Genomic DNA, 17,363 nt, shown 5'->3' on the forward strand with positions numbered 1-17,363 from the left:
TGTCCAATTTATTTTAGAAAATAGTAAATCAAACAATTCGAAAGTTCGTGTATTTGGACTTAAAAAAACAAAGTTTGGACAAATATAAAAAAAAACTCTGAAAATTCATGTATTCACACTACACTAACTACGGCTTAATTTTTCTTTTTAATTTTAACATAGGAGTACATATTTTTTTTTATTATGTGTCACTTTAGCTCGAGTTGAGTATATAAAAAAATAAGTGAAAAACTTAACAAAATCTGAATTATATTTTCGTATATTCAGTTTATAATAAAATATTAATGAAATGAATTAATAAAATGAGAATCTCATTTACCAAAAATATTAAAAGTAAAATGAAAATTATGAGATATTAATAGGAAATTCCTTAAAATGAAAATGGGGCACGTAACATAATTGAAGAGGTGAATATTTTTCAGACAAATTAAATATTTATTAATTACTCCTAACAGTTTTTATAAATCGTGTTAATAAAGTTCTAATGAAAACGTGTTAATGATTAAGTTAGACTTATTGGTGGCGCCATATAGCATCGTGCGCCACAAATAAATTAACATCCCTGCGCACATTAGGGTTTCTATCCCTCGCTTTTAACTTTCCTTCTTTCTTCTTCTTCTTTCTCAGTCGATCAATCCTGAGCTCACTTGCGATTTCAGTTTTAATCATGTTCTCATAGTCCCTTTGGATTTGTATACGTACATGTATACGTATCGGTACACAATATATCACATGGAGATCGATTGGTGCCACGATTAATCTCAAAGACAGGTGCCTTGATTTTCGCTGTTTCTCTTATCGATTTCTCCTTCAATTTGTTTCGGTTTCATGCCAAATTTAGATACATTTCGAAACTTAGAGACTTTGCCTTTATGATTACTCGTTTTGAATTTTATTGAAAAGCTAGATGTTACAGTGCGATTTATGTGAAATGCCATTGCTACAAGCTGCTATTCGGATTTGGATTGTTGTATGGAGTACTATTTTTCATGCTGTGAATTAATTCGTCATACCGTTAAATTTTGCTTATATGAGTGAAAGTTAATGTTAGAATGTATTTGATGGTCGAGAAGGTAGTTACCGTGTGTTACAGATGGCCTCGGTGATGCCATTTTGCCTTTTTTCTGCTCCTATATTATGTTCAGCTATCTGTATTCATAGTGATACTATTGTCACATCTTCTCTCTGAAAATGCTACTTCATGCTCATTAAATCTTTTCCTTTCCTTTGGTTTTAGTTAGACAGTTGTTGGATTAATGTGATGAGAGATTTCTTGTCTGTAACTGTTGCAATTCATGTCTCAATATTGTGCATTCGCACCGTCACTGATTAGTTTAACAATGTTTTTGTTTAGAAATGGCTGACAATAGCATTTGCTAAACCCCCCTGACAAAGACTACAATGTCTGAAGAGGCTGGGCAGATGATGCTGGTTTATGACGATCCCTCAGATCAAAGGTCCTTATCACTTGATGAAGCAAGCAGCTCCGAGGATTCTCCAGATGAGACCAGACTGTCCTTGGAGACAACAAATGATGCAATTCCATATATTGGTCAAAGATTTGTAACTCATGATGCTGCTTATGAGTTCTATAGTGAATTTGCAAAGCGCTGTGGGTTTTCAATCAGGCGCCACCGAACAGAGGGCAAGGATGGTGTTGGGAAAGGTCTCACAAGGCGTTACTTTGTGTGCCATCGTGCAGGAAATACTCCCACCAAAAATTCAAATGATAGTAAACCACAAAGAAACAGAAAATCGTCTCGGTGTGGATGTCAAGCATACATGCGTATAAGCAAGTCAACTGAATTAGGAGTACCTGAATGGCGAGTCACTGGATTTGCAAATCACCACAACCATGAACTTCTTGAACCAAATCAAGTGCGTTTTCTTCCTGCATATCGCACAATTTCAGAATCTGACAAGAACCGAATTCTCATGTTTGCCAAGACTGGAATCTCAGTGCAACAAATGATGAGGCTGCTTGAACTTGAAAAATGCATTGAGCCTGGATATCTTCCATTTACTGAGAAAGATGTTCGGAATTTGCTACAGTCTTTCAGAAAAGTAGATCCTGAGGATGAGAGCATAGATTTACTTAAAATGTGCAGAAATATTAGGGATAAAGATCCCAATTTTAAGTTTGAGTTTACACTTGATTCTAGTGGGAGATTGGAGAATATAGCTTGGTCATATGCCTCATCTATCCAGTCATATGAAATTTTTGGTGATGCTGTGGTCTTTGATACAACACATCGATTAACTGCTTTTGACATGCCTCTTGGAATATGGGTAGGAATGAACAATTATGGTATGCCCTGCTTCTTTGGCTGCGTACTTCTTCGTGAGGAAAATTTGAGGTCATTCTCCTGGGCGTTGAAGGTAATATGGAGACTATAATGCTTGCTTTAGAAACTAACTTGCAACTGTTTCTGTTAATGCTATTTGCTGTTTTGAAGTCAGCTATTTACACCAGAGTTTAGTCATTAATGTCTCAGTTAATTTATCATATACTAGTGCCTTCTTGTATGTAGTGTTCAACTACCACACTGAGCCAAATAAATGGTGTCCCTTCTAAGATGATATTCTATCCATTAAAACACTATTACCAATTCAAGTCCATTCAACATGTAACATGGAGAAGAAAAAAAACCGAGAAAGGAATAAGAAGTAGTATATGGTATCTCTCTGTGTGTGTTGAAAGGGGGATAGTGTATTGGCTAAAGTATCTATATATCTGTGGATATATTTCCCATTTAGTTGATGTGCCCTTGATGTATCTGTACTAACTTTGAAGTTTCTGTTTGAATATACAAGGCTTTCTTAGGATTTATGAATGGGAAAGCTCCCCAAACAATATTGACCGACCAAAATATGTGCCTAAAAGAAGCAATAGGAATGGAGATGCCAACCACCAAACATGCACTTTGCATATGGCTTACTGTGGCGAAATTCCCTTCATGGTTCAATGCTGTTCTTGGAGAACGGTATAATGACTGGAAGGCTGAGTTCTATCGACTCTATAACCTGGAAACCATTGAAGATTTTGAACTGGGTTGGAGAGATATGGTGAACTCTTTTGGTCTGCACACAAACAGGCATATAGCTAGTTTGTATGCCTTGCGACATCTTTGGGCGCTTCCATACTTGAGAAGCCACTTTTTTGCAGGATTGACCACTCCCGGCCAGTCAAAATCAATAAATGCTTTTATTCAACGGTTTTTAAGTGCCCAGACTCGACTTGCACAGTTCGTAGAACAAGTGAGCTCTCTAGCTAAACTGCATACTAGTTTTATTTAACTTGCATATTATTTCTCCTCTCCTTTGACACCATCCTGCCCATGGAAAGAATTAGGTTTATGTTTAATTTTTTTTATGCTGGGTCACTGAACATTTACGACACAGGTTTGACTTTGTGCAGTCCTCTATGAAGCAGAAGTCTTCCTTGTTTGTCTAGTACTACTACTCTTCATATTTCTCCTCAATAAATTTGGAAGACATGTAAAATCATCAGAGAGTAGTTTGGGCAAACTCTAGTGAATCTGATGCATGAATGACATGTTTCCTTTAAGATTAATGTTCTGCTTTCAATCTCAGAAATGTTGGTGTGGTTCTTACTTCCTTTGATTTATGATCAGGTAGCTGTAGCTGTGGATTTCAAGGATCAAGCTGGAGAGCAACAGACGATGCAGCAAAATATCCAAAACATTAGCCTGAAAACAGGAGCTCCAATGGAATCACATGCTGCCTCAGTTCTCACACCTTTTGCTTTCTCAAAGCTCCAAGAACAACTTGTTATGGCTGCCCATTACGCGTCATACCAGATGGAAGACTGTTTCCTTGTCAGGCACCATACAAAGCTCGAAGGAGGTCGAAAAGTGTATTGGGTTCCACGGGAAGGGATCATCAGTTGCAGCTGCCACCAATTTGAGTTCTCTGGAATCCTCTGTAGGCATGCTCTCCGAGTTCTGTCAACTGGGAATTGCTTCCAAATTCCAGAAAGGTATCTGCCCCTACGCTGGCGGCGAAGCATGCCTCTCAACAGACATCTTCACGCTCCCCGGAACGATCATGCGGAGAGGATGCAGCTGTTGCAGAGCATGGTGTCAAGTCTTGTAACAGAATCCGCGAAATCAAAAGAACGGTTAGATTTGGCAACAGAGCATGTGTCTGTTCTTCTATCTCGGATTAGGGAACAACCTGTTACGAGTCTGAGTATGAGAGAACTCTCTTCCACAAATCGCACACTTGCTTAAAAGAGGATATATATGGCAACGGAACAAAGGTCCATTCCCAGAAAACTTTGTAGATTATTAAATTATCAATCGGACTAGTCCTTGTAAAAGGAATAGAACTGCCCGTGAGTTCATCACATTTCTTAAGATTGCTCGGCTAGAATTCCGATGTGGAGAAAATATACTAAGATTGCTTGTCAGCTTGTGGTTGGTTTGGGTTGATTGAAACCATTTTCAGGTTGCGATTAAATGTATGGTGGCATGCCCGCAACGCGGTCTGGGCATGGTTAACCATAAACAAGATTTGAATAGTCGATTATGAACCGCTTGGCGTTCTCAATTTGAATTGGGATCGTCTTGTATGAAATGCAATATAAGGAATCAATTGAAGGACATAAGTTCCAACCCCAGATTTTCGAATTGTGAGAGATGTTGAGATTAACATTTCCCAAACCTAAAATCGGCGGTTACTCGTTGGTTCAACGGTTACGACGACTTTTGAGGTAACAGCAAGTCTAGGTTAGGCTACAGGTATAGAGACATGTTTTGGAGCATAAAATAGGCAGATTTTGACACAAAATCAACAATTTACGCATAGAATTGTTGTATTACAGTAGTGATATTGAATTTTCTTTTTTCTTTATTTTAACTTGAAATCTTAAAGTGGAAACACTTCGGACCTAGAACTGAACTGTAACTTCCAAAAATCATTAGTTTTGAATCGGAACGCTGATTTTTGGTTCAAAAACCATGATCTTGTGGTTCTGAGCTGCGTGTAAGGTCGGCTTGGTTAATAGCTTAACTGACATGGCAGTTAATCGATCCCGGAAGGCCCCCAGATGAAGAACCGTAGTGGGGACATATTTGCTTTTAGTTAGTTCACTAAAATGTCACCACTAATTATCTATGGCTGTGGCATGTTTGTAAGGCTTAAACGTGATTATAGCTACAACCACCCCTATGGTTAGAACTTAGAAGGTAGACACTATAACCACCGAGCTACATATACACTTTGAAAGTAAAAACTATACAATATTTATATTTATTATATATCGGTTATTCGATGGTAACCGATTGATAGTTCGAAGTTTTTCGTAATCACTAATAGAGATCGAAAATTTCAATTACCAGGCTTTCAACCTCATTCATAATCACCCCTAGTTTTGATCAGTAAGATCGTAACCGCCGGTCTTGAATTGGTGGTACGTCTGGGTGACAGCCAAGGGGAGTCATTGTGGCTGCCTGGCCGGAGTACGATGGTAAATCAGTTAAACCTGTGAAAAGAATATACTTTAATAGTATAGAAATTACTCCCTCCGTTCGCAAATAGGAGTCCCGTTTTCCCATTTTAGTCCGTCCAAGAATAGGAGTCCCGATTCACTTTTACCATAAATGGCAATGTTTTATAAATCGGATCAGCCAGTGAACCGGCAAAGCTACTGATTCATGGTTTAACCGGTCCAACCGGTTCAATCACTGGTCGAACCGTTTTCATGTTGCAAATACATATAATTAAGTATACAAATATACAAAATATATTAAATTTACATATGATCAATAATATATCAAAGATATTAACCGTATATTTTAGTTGTGATGTAAATATTAAAATTTAGTAATAAAAAACTAAGTTTCATAAATATTTTTGTTGGTAAATAAAATTAAATATATGATTCATTACTTATTGTAGATAAAAAATTTAATATTTTATATATAAATAGATAAATTCCATTGTAACTAAAAAAGTGTATTGAACGAAATAATATTATATTAAGTAATAATTAAACATGAATAATTAGTTATTTTATGTAAAAATATTAATATCAATGGTTAGTGTATATAAATTAAGTATATAGTACAAGATAAATATTAATATCAAGTAATACTATTTACATATAAAACCATATTAAATTTATGTACTCATAAGTATATTGGAAAAATCTAGTGATTATTAAAGCATAATTAATAATTTCTTAAAAGAATAAAAATTAAAATGAATTATTATTTTATGTGGATAAAAATATCATTTTTAGTGTATAAGAGTGATTAATGTTCATATTATTTCAAAATGGTCATATGGTAGAGTGGTAAAAGTGTTGGTACATAGAGAAGAGGTCATGGGTTCAAGTTTTGCCAACAACAAATATTCAAAAATTATTTTGTAAAGTAAAAACTGGTTTCCGATTCACGGTTGAACCGGTTTGACCGGCCGGTTCGACCGGTTCAACCCATGTTGGCGGTTTCTAGGTGATTGAGACCAATTTTTAACCATTAGATTAGAAGATCTTGGGCAGGTGTAATATATTTTAAATTTAAATAATTATTAATTAAATTAAAAGGGTATTAATGTCAAATCTTATATGTAGGAATTATAACTAACTACTTTTTCTCTCCTCAAAATCATCTCAAATCTTTAAATTTACGTAACTCTCTTAATTTAAATTATTTTTTCGCAAAAAATATATCAAATTAAAGATAATTTAATAAGGATTCCAACGAGATCTCAATTGCATATGTTCCGACGATGTTCGGGTGATGAAATTTGATAAATTATATTTCAGTTTTCGTACATGTTGATAAACAGCTTTTATCAACGAATGCACCAAAAAATCTCAATATATTATAGGCAAAATCTCAATATTATGCATGTCCAATCTCAATAAAAATGTGTTGATATTTTCTTGTCCTTGTATTGATATTCTAATGTCATATTGTTGATATTTGTAATACACAATGTTGATATAAAAAAACACCCACGAAAATTATCATATGATAACATAATGACGATATTACCCTTTTGTTGATATTTTGTCTACTATTTATTGAGATTTGTGAGCTTTAATCTCATCCACTCATTTTAAAATCCAAGGGTTGAGATTTAGTCTTAATTTTGGATTAGGGTGTTATAAGCATTAGAATAGGACCTATGGTAATAGAGTCTCGCATTCTATTCACATTTCATTTAAAAATAATATATACAAGACTCATATATTCTATTAACTTTTTTTTCACGTGCTTTTTTTAATATTTCTTCAACCCATGCCATTGAAACTACGTACGTGACAAATACGTAGACTAGACAGCCTTTTGTTTTTGGTTAAGTAAATACAATCATGATTATGGGTTGATAGAACATGCAATGCAAGTAGCTATAGAATGAAATTACGTGCACGTAGTTTTGCCTTCAGTTTAGTCAAAGTCTAAACCAGAAACAACGGTACAATGTGTTCTCGCATATGATTGAGTAATTTATACGTAATAGAATGTTCTGTTTTTGACCTACCAAATATTTTATTACTCCATTATTTTCCTATAATAATAATATTCCCGACATATATTTACCACTATAATTTTATGTATTTGTCGACAATTCACATGTTATATATGAATGAATGTAATTATCTTCTGTATACGTGGCGCCAAAATTACGAGTTTACTTTCTAACTTAAAAATACGAACTATAATTGAAGAAAGTCATGGAATATTACAAGTAGTATCCTGCATAAGCATAACAATAATTCGAGCAAGTGATGCATTAATCATGTGAATATCTTAAAATAACAAAATTAAAATATTGCAAATTATAATACTACTAATAACCACATGATATAATAAATAGTGCGGTGCTTTATAGTAATATTAGGACGCTTCAAGTTGAAGTCAAGTGGATTTATAATGGATTATTAGTAAGAGTTGGAATATTGGTCACTTTCATGTTACGTACGTATTTACAAATTCAATTATTTTTCGACCTAAAAATATAACTTATGTCAATTGTGTATAATACAACCACCGCACACAAAAGCGACTTATATAGTTAATAAATAAAAATAATAGGAGTAATATAATATCTGCAGCTGTTAAAAGTTGACCTTTTGAGGCATGCATATGCAACTTTGTAAGCATATGCGCATGAACAATATTGCACCATTACTGAATTTTCATACGACGATGTATTTTTTTCTAAATAAATTATCTTTAGAAAACGGGATAAAAGGACGAACCACTTTCACTAATTTTAGAGTAAATATCACTTTTGTCCAATATTGATTATTTACTTAGAGACTAAATATCACTTTTGTCCTTAAATATTTGTGTAGTGTGTAATTGTGCATGTGTAAGCAATGTGTATTAGTTGTCTCTTTGCTTGTAGTGTGTGTACGGTGTTTACGTAGAGATGCCCACGGATCTGGAACCGGTGGTTATAGTTCGGAACCGCCGGTTCCGGTTTTAGAAATTGTTGAACCGGAACCGAATTGCGAGGGTGTTTCGCGGTTACTGTTTCGGTTCCAAATCCGGCGGTTATGATTACGGTTCGGAACCGCCAGTTTTCTGGTGGTTTTTTACGGTTTTTCACGGTTCCGAACCGCCAGTTCCGGCGGGTTTTTACAGTTTTGGCTCGGTTTCACGATTTTTCGGTGGTCCTGGCACGGTTTCAGTTTCGGAATTTTGGAACCTGAACCGAACCACGATTCCAAAAGTGACGGTTTTGATTCGATTTAAATCTCACGGTTTTCGGAATCGAAACCGCCGGTTACGGTTCCACGGTTAATCGCCCGAACCGAAAACTTTGGGCATCTCTATGTTTATGTATGTGTATATATAACGGTGTATGTACAAATATGTATTGTGTATGTGTGAGTGTTGCTGCTTAATCCATTCGTTTCATAGTAGTGGAGTCATTTTGTCATGTTGATATACTCTTATTTCATATTAGTTGAGTCATTTCTCCTTATAGTAAAAGTCAACACATTTCTTCTTTCGTAAAAAGTCAATACATTGTGCATGTGTAACTCCCATTGTTTCATAGTGCTGAAGTCATTTTGTCATTTTGTTGTATCATTCGTCATTACTTTTCACTAGTGTCACTTTCAGTCTGTCTGACAATATTCGTCATATTTATTTTTTATTTAGTATTTTTAGTAATACTTTTCATATTCTATTCATCTATCTCATTCATACTTTATCGTGGAGTATATAACTAGATATTTTACTTATTATTTTTTGGTAATAGACTCAATATTCTAGTATTAATATATGTCAGTTATAGTTTATTATATATAATAGTACTACTAGTATCAAAAAGCAGGACTTCTCAACTAATTTTTCCATCCATTTTTCTTTTATATATTAGTACTATTTTCGTCGATAAAATATAGACTAATTTTATTATTTTGGGTGTCCATCAAAATTAGACCAATTTTAAATACAAAAAATTTTAAATAAATACTAACCCTACATATCATTCTAAACGTGGATTTCATAATCCACTAGTACCGCTTCCATGCCACATTTTTCTTCTCTTTTTTACTTTATCAATTGCGTATTAAAACTCGTCATTTATAACTTTATCTATTTTTTTTTTGACAAACAAAAAAGTATAATATAGTTTATAACTCGAGCCGAGTCAATCGGTGACAATAAATTGAAGGGGAAGAAAGGAAAATATTTTAATGAATTGGGAACTAAGAAGATAAAAAATTAAATACGTTTCACATAAAGTAGTAATCAGTTTATTTTAATATTATTTATTATCTTACTTATCAATTAATAATTTATCATCAAAAACTTAATCTAGTGATTAAAATTATGAATCGTAAATAATTCTAATATATGACAATTGGTATGTTTTCTATTAATTATTATGTTAATCTTAATGTAATTTTAAAATCATGGGTTATATGATTAATATTATTACAATTATTATATTAATAAAAATTTCTTCAGTTATATGCCAATTAGTTAATTCAGTTATTATATTGGTTGGTTATAAATTGAATTGAATTTATTAATATAAATTTAAAACCATAGTGTAGTTTTCTTTAATATTTCTACACATTTAAGTAATCTGAAAAAATAATGTTCCGTGAAATTATATTTCGGATTTTATCATACTTTCGATGTCCATCATTAAAAGAACTATTTTTTCATTTTGGATTGTCAACGATTCACAGAACCATTTACTTTTTGCATTTTTAGTGTGCGGATCTCACATTACACCAACTTTTTACACTCACAATTCAATATAAAACTAATACTATTATAAATGAGTTTTCTATTCATTTTCTCCTTTTAATTTTTTTAATAAAGTCAAACAATTTATTAAAATTTGAGTCAAAAGACTCTTTAAATAGTGGATGTAGGGAGCAAATTAACAATAACATGACTTTTCTCAAAAACAAACGGCCCCAAAAGTATTGTATTTTATGGTCTAGTTTTTCGGTTAAGTTGCAAGAGCAATTAAAAACTCGTATATTAACATTGTAGCAATGCAATTTTGGCATAGACCTACACAATAATATGACATCGTATTTATGTTCAATTAGAAATCTATTTTCACGAAATCTCAAAGTAAATTATAAGATCTACATCGATTTCAGTTTTTCACATCAAAATCTAGATTATTACTCAAGTTACACCCAACAATCAAACTAATTTTGCAATATTTGAAAAATGAAGTTATGTTTATAATCATGGCATGTTTGTAATGTTGTGAATTACTATCGTATATTAAAAATATCAAGAAAAAAATAGTGGTATTCTGAAATTATATTAATCAATTAAATGTAATTAATTAATTCACATTTTCATTGAATTATTATATAGTATAATAATAATAGTATTAATAATAACGTCCATGATTTAAAATTATACTCCCTTCGTCCCACTGTAGCATTTCCGTTGACTTTTTTGTATTCGTTTGATAAAAATGATAGTAATAAATACTAGTAGTAGTTAAAGTGGAGAATTATATTAACTAGTCTTAACCCACGTGCGATGCACAATAAAATATTTTTTTTATCACATATTTTAAAATTGTTAATTGACTAATTAAAATATAAAAATATAACTATATAAAATTTAAAAATAGAAAAATATACATATAAAAATTCAATAAATATATGCTTCTCGATGCATTTTACACTTAAAAACATAAAATTAAACATATTTGAAATGGAATCAAGGTAGACACAATTATTTGGACAACGATGAAGAGACTATATCAAGTGTTAGACACATTTAAAAAATATGTTTAAAACAATCCTTCATATTTCTCAACTAAAAATAATGTATATCACACTTTTAACAAATAATAAATCGATAACTCATAATATTCAAAATGTCAAAACTATGAACATAAAAAAATTCAAATGATAAACTATACAAAAAATATTACATTAATTGGTTGAATTAACACTATTATATTAATGAATAATGATAGCCCTTTTGAATGTTGGAACGTTTACCTTTATTTATTGTACATTTAAACGTGGCTTGTTGGAATATGAAAAATCTATATTATTTTTTATGCTACTTTACAATTCTCAATGCTGCCAATTTTCTTTTTGTAAAATATATTTAATATAAGTATATATTTTACTTAGTTGATCACCTATATATAAGATAATTAGATTCTCTATAGAAAATCAGTAGTATCCCGGAACAATTAAGTGTCAAATCCTAATTTCAACAATAGTATTATTAGTAAACCAAAATTTGGTTGTAAACTATTTTATATTGTTTGAACAACTAATTGTTTGATCAACTCTATTTTGAAAGGTTTAATTATCTCATTGCAAATATACATATTATGCGCCACTTATTAATTCATCATAAGTCATAAAATATTATTTTTGAGACACCATATAATATAATTACAGCACAAGTTGGAATATAAATATATAAAATAATAAATTGTGTAAAGATGAAGATAAACATTATGCTTGTTTGAGTTAAGGATGTTACAATTCTTCCATCTCTAAGAATTGTAAAAAATATTAGCATAGAATTCTCGAACCATATACACGCAGTACTCTAACTATTGCAATAAAAAAAATGAAATGGAAATTACAACGAAAATTATAAAATAAACCGAACTATAAGTCTAGTTGAGAAAAACCCTCTTTCCGCACGACAAAGTACATCACGGTTAGTACTTTCGAATTGACGTATTATCCCCAAAGATGAAACGTCTTCCTCCTAACGTGTATAACTTCTCAAACCCCCTGGCACCGATGAACTTGATGGAGTTCCAAAAATTGAGCAATACTCTAAAATATACAATAAAATGTTGAGAGCTTGAGAGAGAATGGTGAATGTGTAATTCATCTACAACTCTATGCTTTTTAAAGGCACAAAATTAGAATATGAGAAATCATGAAATTAAAACATCATAAATTATAAAATTAAGAGAATAGAGGTTACAAAATTTGTTAAATGCTCATTATCCTATTTAAAGATTAGTCAAAGCATTAAAATATTTAAATAAATATTCATGAGAGTTACATATTTTATAATAATTCAAATTCACCCCATAACTTTTAAATATATCAAATTACGGCCAAAACTCGCCTTTTATATATGTATAGATAGATTGATAATATAAGTTAGATAATAAAAAATAAGATAAATTTGGAAGTGATTATTTATAATTAATAATTACAACAATAACATTGAATTATTATATAGTATTAAGTAAGAATTTAAAATTTTAAAAATATACTTAAAAAGGAACAATTATGTTAGAAAGCTGTTTAAATTTCCATTCTTATCCGATTCTCAATTATTTTCCTTAAATCAAACAAACGTCTTAATATCTATAAATAAAGAAATCAAATTAGTTTGTTCTATCTAACAAGCATGCCGTTAATGACAAATATTAAGCCATAAACACTAACTAATCTTTACATTTACACATTAATCACAACGTATATTCTTAAACATCACTATCGTGCGTGCCAACCAATAATAATTAAATTCCATTTCCCATTTCCCATTTCTAATCATAGAAAAGTGTAATGAATTAATCCAATTCCACGCCTATTCACGACCCACCAAAGGGCCCCACCGCATCCCACGTGGCGAAACCCCACAACCGAGTTTAACATTTTCCCGCAAATGACAATTTACAATCCGATTCACGATCCTCCACGACCATTAAATAACCAAATTATTTACTCTAAAATGTTAATTAAACCTCAAAACAACACAAACATTCAACCTGGCGTCGCTCTGCTTGCTGTTTTCGATAAAGATTCGCTACATATATACGCGTATGCGTGTAACGTTTCATACGTTGAAAGTTTATGGTTACACAAGAGAAGAAGACTGATCGTTGCTTGATGATTAGTTGAAAGGGCTAAGCTAAAAAGGCCATCTTTCTTCTTCATTTTCTCATTCTGAGCTTTTTCATGCACCATGAAGTCCTACAATCCTGTGATTCTCTCCCTCTCTCTATCTCTGAAGTTTCTTCTCTTTTCCAGTGATCACTTTGCCTTTGATTGGTATATGAGAGCTGCAGATTCTGCTTAATTTTAAAATCTAAACCACTCAATTTTTTGGAAAAAGGATGAATTTTTAGACCTGCTATTCCGAATAAGATTATAGAGGTGTTCTTAATTCCTTCTTGATTGCTATAATCTTGATTTAGGGCTATTTTATTTTCTTGATTTTGAAGAGGGAAGAGACTTGTATGATTTTCTTTATGTGGTTCTAGTTTTAGCAGCCATCATTTCAGTGATCTTGACTAGGCTTTTTGAGGTCTTTGAAAAGTCATCTTAGAGGTCAATGATTGTTATTCTGTATCATTATTTGATAATGTTTTTTTTTTTTCAAATTCAGGTTTTTGTGGTACCAGAATCTAAGACTAGATCATATATATGCAGTCTCTTGGTTACCATGTCTTTGATCTCCAGTGCTTTCTTCGTTGGCAGTGTGTGGCTCGGGAACCATTCTTTAATGGTATATGTCTTTGTCATTTACATTTACATTTATATTTTTATTGTGATTGGGGCTCAAATTTGCTTATCAAGAATCCCTTTTTAATCAATGCAGTTATCACCTGGGATTGGATTAAATATTTCCGAGCAATATACAGGGAATGTCAAGTGTGAGGTAAATTTATTAGTACTATTCTCTGATCAATTGAATGATTTCCATCAATTCTAACTAGTTTAGAGGCATAGTGAAGTGGCCCTCACAGTCACAGTTTCCAAATATTGTAGTCTACTTAGTTGTTAATATGTGATTGTAGGTATCGCCGATACTTAGTATCAGAGTGGATAAGGCGGAGGCCGATAAAACACAGCTTGACAAATGCAATGTTGGTCCAAATCATATCTACATGCTTCTTTGAGTATATATTCCTTTGTCTCACAAAGCCTGCTTCTTACTGAAAGACGCTGATTCCATTATTATAGGATAAATGCAGGCCTGTTGGCTCGGAAGCTTTGCCAAAAGGAATTGTTTCCTCAACTTCAAACTTGGAAATGTACTCTTTGTCTGGCCCCCTTTCAGATAATGTATGATTCACTTCACTCCAACATTAATCTTTGAAGTTGCATGTTTTGAAGTTGCATTTACTAAGTGTAGTGTGTTTTTGAACCACAGAGCAACTCCAAACACAGAGCAGGATTGCTGGCCATGGCAGTCGGGCTTAAGCAAAAGAGTTTTGTGAAGGAAATTGTGAATAAGGTATTTCTCAGTTTTGTGAAGGAAATTGGAGTCTTTTATTATATCTCTCATGTCATGTTTTCTGACTTGCAGTTTCTGGCACAAGACTTTGATGTAATGCTTTTTCACTACGATGATGTTGTGGATGAGTGGGGCGACATGGAATGGAGCAACACAGTCATTCACGTCTCTGCCACAAACCAAACAAAATGGTATGTATGTTTAATATGAACATGTTAAGTTTTTGTTTGCATAGTCTGATTTTGGTGGTTGCACAGGTGGTTCGCCAAGCGTTTTCTGCATCCGGATATTGTTGCTGAATATGATTATATCTTCCTGTGGGACGAGGACCTTGGAGTTGAATATTTCCATCCGGAAAGGTACCTAGCTATTATCAAGGAGGAAGGCTTGGAAATATCACAGCCTGCTCTCGACTCCCATAAGTCTGAAGTACATCATCACATAACTGTACGCAACCGGAGATCAAGGGTGCACAGGTTACTAAACATCTATCATCTAGTATAAACTAGAAACTTCACTTAAAAAATAAAATATGAAGCATTACCATCGTAGTAGCTGTGTATATGGCTTGAATCTTTACTAGTGTAATTGGCAAATTAAACAGGAGATATTATAGGCTTAGCAGCGGTGGATCTGGAAGGTGTGATGAAAACAGTACTGCTCCACCCTGTGTTGGGTGAGAATAATCCCTCTTTTTACTCTCATGTTCGAAGATATGGAAAAATAATACTCACATTATATGAATTGGAGAGTATGTTTTCATAAAGAATGTAAATGTGGTGCAGTTGGGTGGAAATGATGGCTCCTGTTTTCTCGAGAGCAGCATGGCGCTGTGCTTGGTATATGATTCAGGTACATGACAACCTTTGTTGTGCTCTATTGTATCGTTCTTGAAGAATGTGTATTTAAGATCTGTAATGGTTTTTGCAGAATGATTTGATACATGCTTGGGGCCTAGATAAACAGCTTGGCTATTGTGCACAGGCAAGTTATTCGACTCATTCACACTCTCTTTCTGTTTATAGTTTCTACTTAGATGAATGAACAAGTGTAACACATCCATCTTATTATATAGGGTGATCGAACGGTTAAAGTTGGGGTGGTTGATGAAGAGTACGTCATTCACTGGGGTCTCCCCACCCTGGGTGGCCTTCCAGACAACAAGGTTTTCGATTGCACAAATTATACACTCTTGTTCTGTTTTCTTTTAGATAATGCAGATGAACTAATAATGTTCATTCCCCTGGTCTCCATACAAAGAGATTATCAGTGTTTGTATGAATTTCTATTGACTATGTGTGGTAAATGTCAACGCAGGCTAGCTCGGAATCAGATTCAAACGCGCCACAGTTGGTATGATCCTTTGTCCCGTGTTTTCCAGTATCACTTATTTTAACTATGTACATTAGTTAGCTAATGAATTAGTTGATCCTACCAAAGAAAATAGATTTGTTTTAGTACATTATGTGACTGAAGCATTTTTTGGGCAGACGAGGTCGAGATCGGACAAGCTTAACAACAGATTAGGGGTAAGTCTTCTCCTTTATACACATAAGCTGAAACCAGCTTTTATTTTTTTAATTAAAGAGGATCGATAATGATTCGTTTATGTGCAGATACGCAAACGGTCGTATGCTGAAATGAGGGCGTTTACGAGGAGATGGAACAAGGCGGTGATGGAGGACGAATGTTGGGTGGATCCTTTCAAACAGGATTAACCACCCATCTCTATACATGTACAGATACAAAACAACACCAGCAATAGCGGATTCTTTTTCTGGAACTAAACAACATAGATATACATCTCACTCAAGAGCTCCAAGATTATAGCCTATTCATCTCAGTCTTTGCAGGTGGTTTTATATTTTCAAGAACTACAGTTCAAATAGAGGTTTTTTTTCTAATTTTTATTTAATTGTACATCTTCTAACGTTTTGAGGCCGATCTTTGTTTCATTCTTTTATGAGCGAATTGGAAATATAAAGTCTTTTTACTTTCTTTTTGTTATATCTATTTTATTTTGCTGCATTAGTTACCAGTTTATAATAATCATTTGAATAGATATACTTAAAAAAGTTTCAAGCATGAAATTGCACCGTTTAACAAAATAGATTAATTAGATGATTGAGTATCAAAACAACTTAGCTTTTCTAAGTTTCTAACAACAATAAATCTATAGCACATAACTTTTTTCACCTTATGTTATGCAGTTATGGTGTTAGAATTTGTTTTTCCTAGTTATTTTGAGTTTTTTTGTGTGTATGTAGGTGTGTTTTGTAGTAAATGATTTGGAAAAAAAATGTCCCAAGACCATGTTTCTGCCTTTAAAAATTGACATATTATCAAGATTCACATGATATGGTTAAAATTTGAAGAGATTAAATGTAGAATTACGATTTGAAAATCAGGTTTTTCCAAAAGAACACACCACCAACATAGTCCACGGAGATGCGCCATCCGTCATACTGACCTTGTTAGAGGTTCGTCAAAGAAAGATTGGCGTGTTCGGGTCCCATGGTCCGATGAAGTGTTTATGAGTGGACTGGTATTTGTTACCCATAATCTTCTTCAAGTGATCTTGTTTGAGTCGCCATCAAATTATCTAATGAGTCTATTTCGGTAAATGCCAGGCCATTCTTGCAAATGAAATAAAAGAAG

General features: G+C 33.0%; 2 protein-coding genes across 2 annotated transcripts; both read left to right on the top strand.

Annotated features, from left to right (window-relative positions):
• Window positions 1–560: 560 nt before the first annotated feature.
• Window positions 561–4,432, top strand: FRS11 (FAR1-related sequence 11). The gene is made up of 4 exons (XM_048126030.2): window positions 561–771; window positions 1,355–2,379; window positions 2,815–3,258; window positions 3,636–4,432. The coding sequence occupies exons 2-4, from the start codon at window positions 1,402–1,404 to the stop codon at window positions 4,251–4,253; spliced, it is 2,040 nt and encodes a 679-aa protein (XP_047981987.1). The 5' UTR covers window positions 561–771; window positions 1,355–1,401; the 3' UTR covers window positions 4,254–4,432.
• An 8,764-nt stretch (window positions 4,433–13,196) lies between these two features.
• On the top strand, window positions 13,197–16,712 carry LOC148934017 (uncharacterized). Its single transcript, XM_089062810.1, has 15 exons — window positions 13,197–13,448; window positions 13,854–13,973; window positions 14,067–14,126; window positions 14,266–14,334; window positions 14,432–14,533; window positions 14,622–14,705; window positions 14,778–14,896; window positions 14,963–15,181; window positions 15,310–15,381; window positions 15,491–15,557; window positions 15,636–15,689; window positions 15,781–15,870; window positions 16,023–16,058; window positions 16,196–16,234; window positions 16,322–16,712. The coding sequence occupies exons 1-15, from the start codon at window positions 13,431–13,433 to the stop codon at window positions 16,421–16,423; spliced, it is 1,251 nt and encodes a 416-aa protein (XP_088918936.1). The 5' UTR covers window positions 13,197–13,430; the 3' UTR covers window positions 16,424–16,712.
• Window positions 16,713–17,363: the final 651 nt, after the last annotated feature.

The sequence above is a fragment of the Salvia hispanica genome, chromosome 1 (genome assembly GCF_029641045.1).
Source record: "Salvia hispanica isolate PSC_SH4W2 chromosome 1, Shi_PSC_v1, whole genome shotgun sequence".
Taxonomy (NCBI): Eukaryota; Viridiplantae; Streptophyta; class Magnoliopsida; order Lamiales; family Lamiaceae; genus Salvia; species Salvia hispanica.

Excerpts from the sequence above, each read along its gene's own strand:
- FRS11 (XM_048126030.2), top strand. The coding sequence starts at position 1,402 with ATGTCTGAAGAGGCTGGGCAGATGATGCTGGTTTATGACGATCCCTCA. Across the intron at positions 2,380-2,814 it reads CATTCTCCTGGGCGTTGAAG|GCTTTCTTAGGATTTATGAA; the intron begins GTAATATGGAGA and ends TGAATATACAAG. Across the intron at positions 3,259-3,635 it reads TTGCACAGTTCGTAGAACAA|GTAGCTGTAGCTGTGGATTT; the intron begins GTGAGCTCTCTA and ends ATTTATGATCAG.
- LOC148934017 (XM_089062810.1), top strand. Across the intron at positions 14,897-14,962 it reads GCCACAAACCAAACAAAATG|GTGGTTCGCCAAGCGTTTTC; the intron begins GTATGTATGTTT and ends GTGGTTGCACAG. Across the intron at positions 15,871-16,022 it reads GTGGCCTTCCAGACAACAAG|GCTAGCTCGGAATCAGATTC; the intron begins GTTTTCGATTGC and ends ATGTCAACGCAG.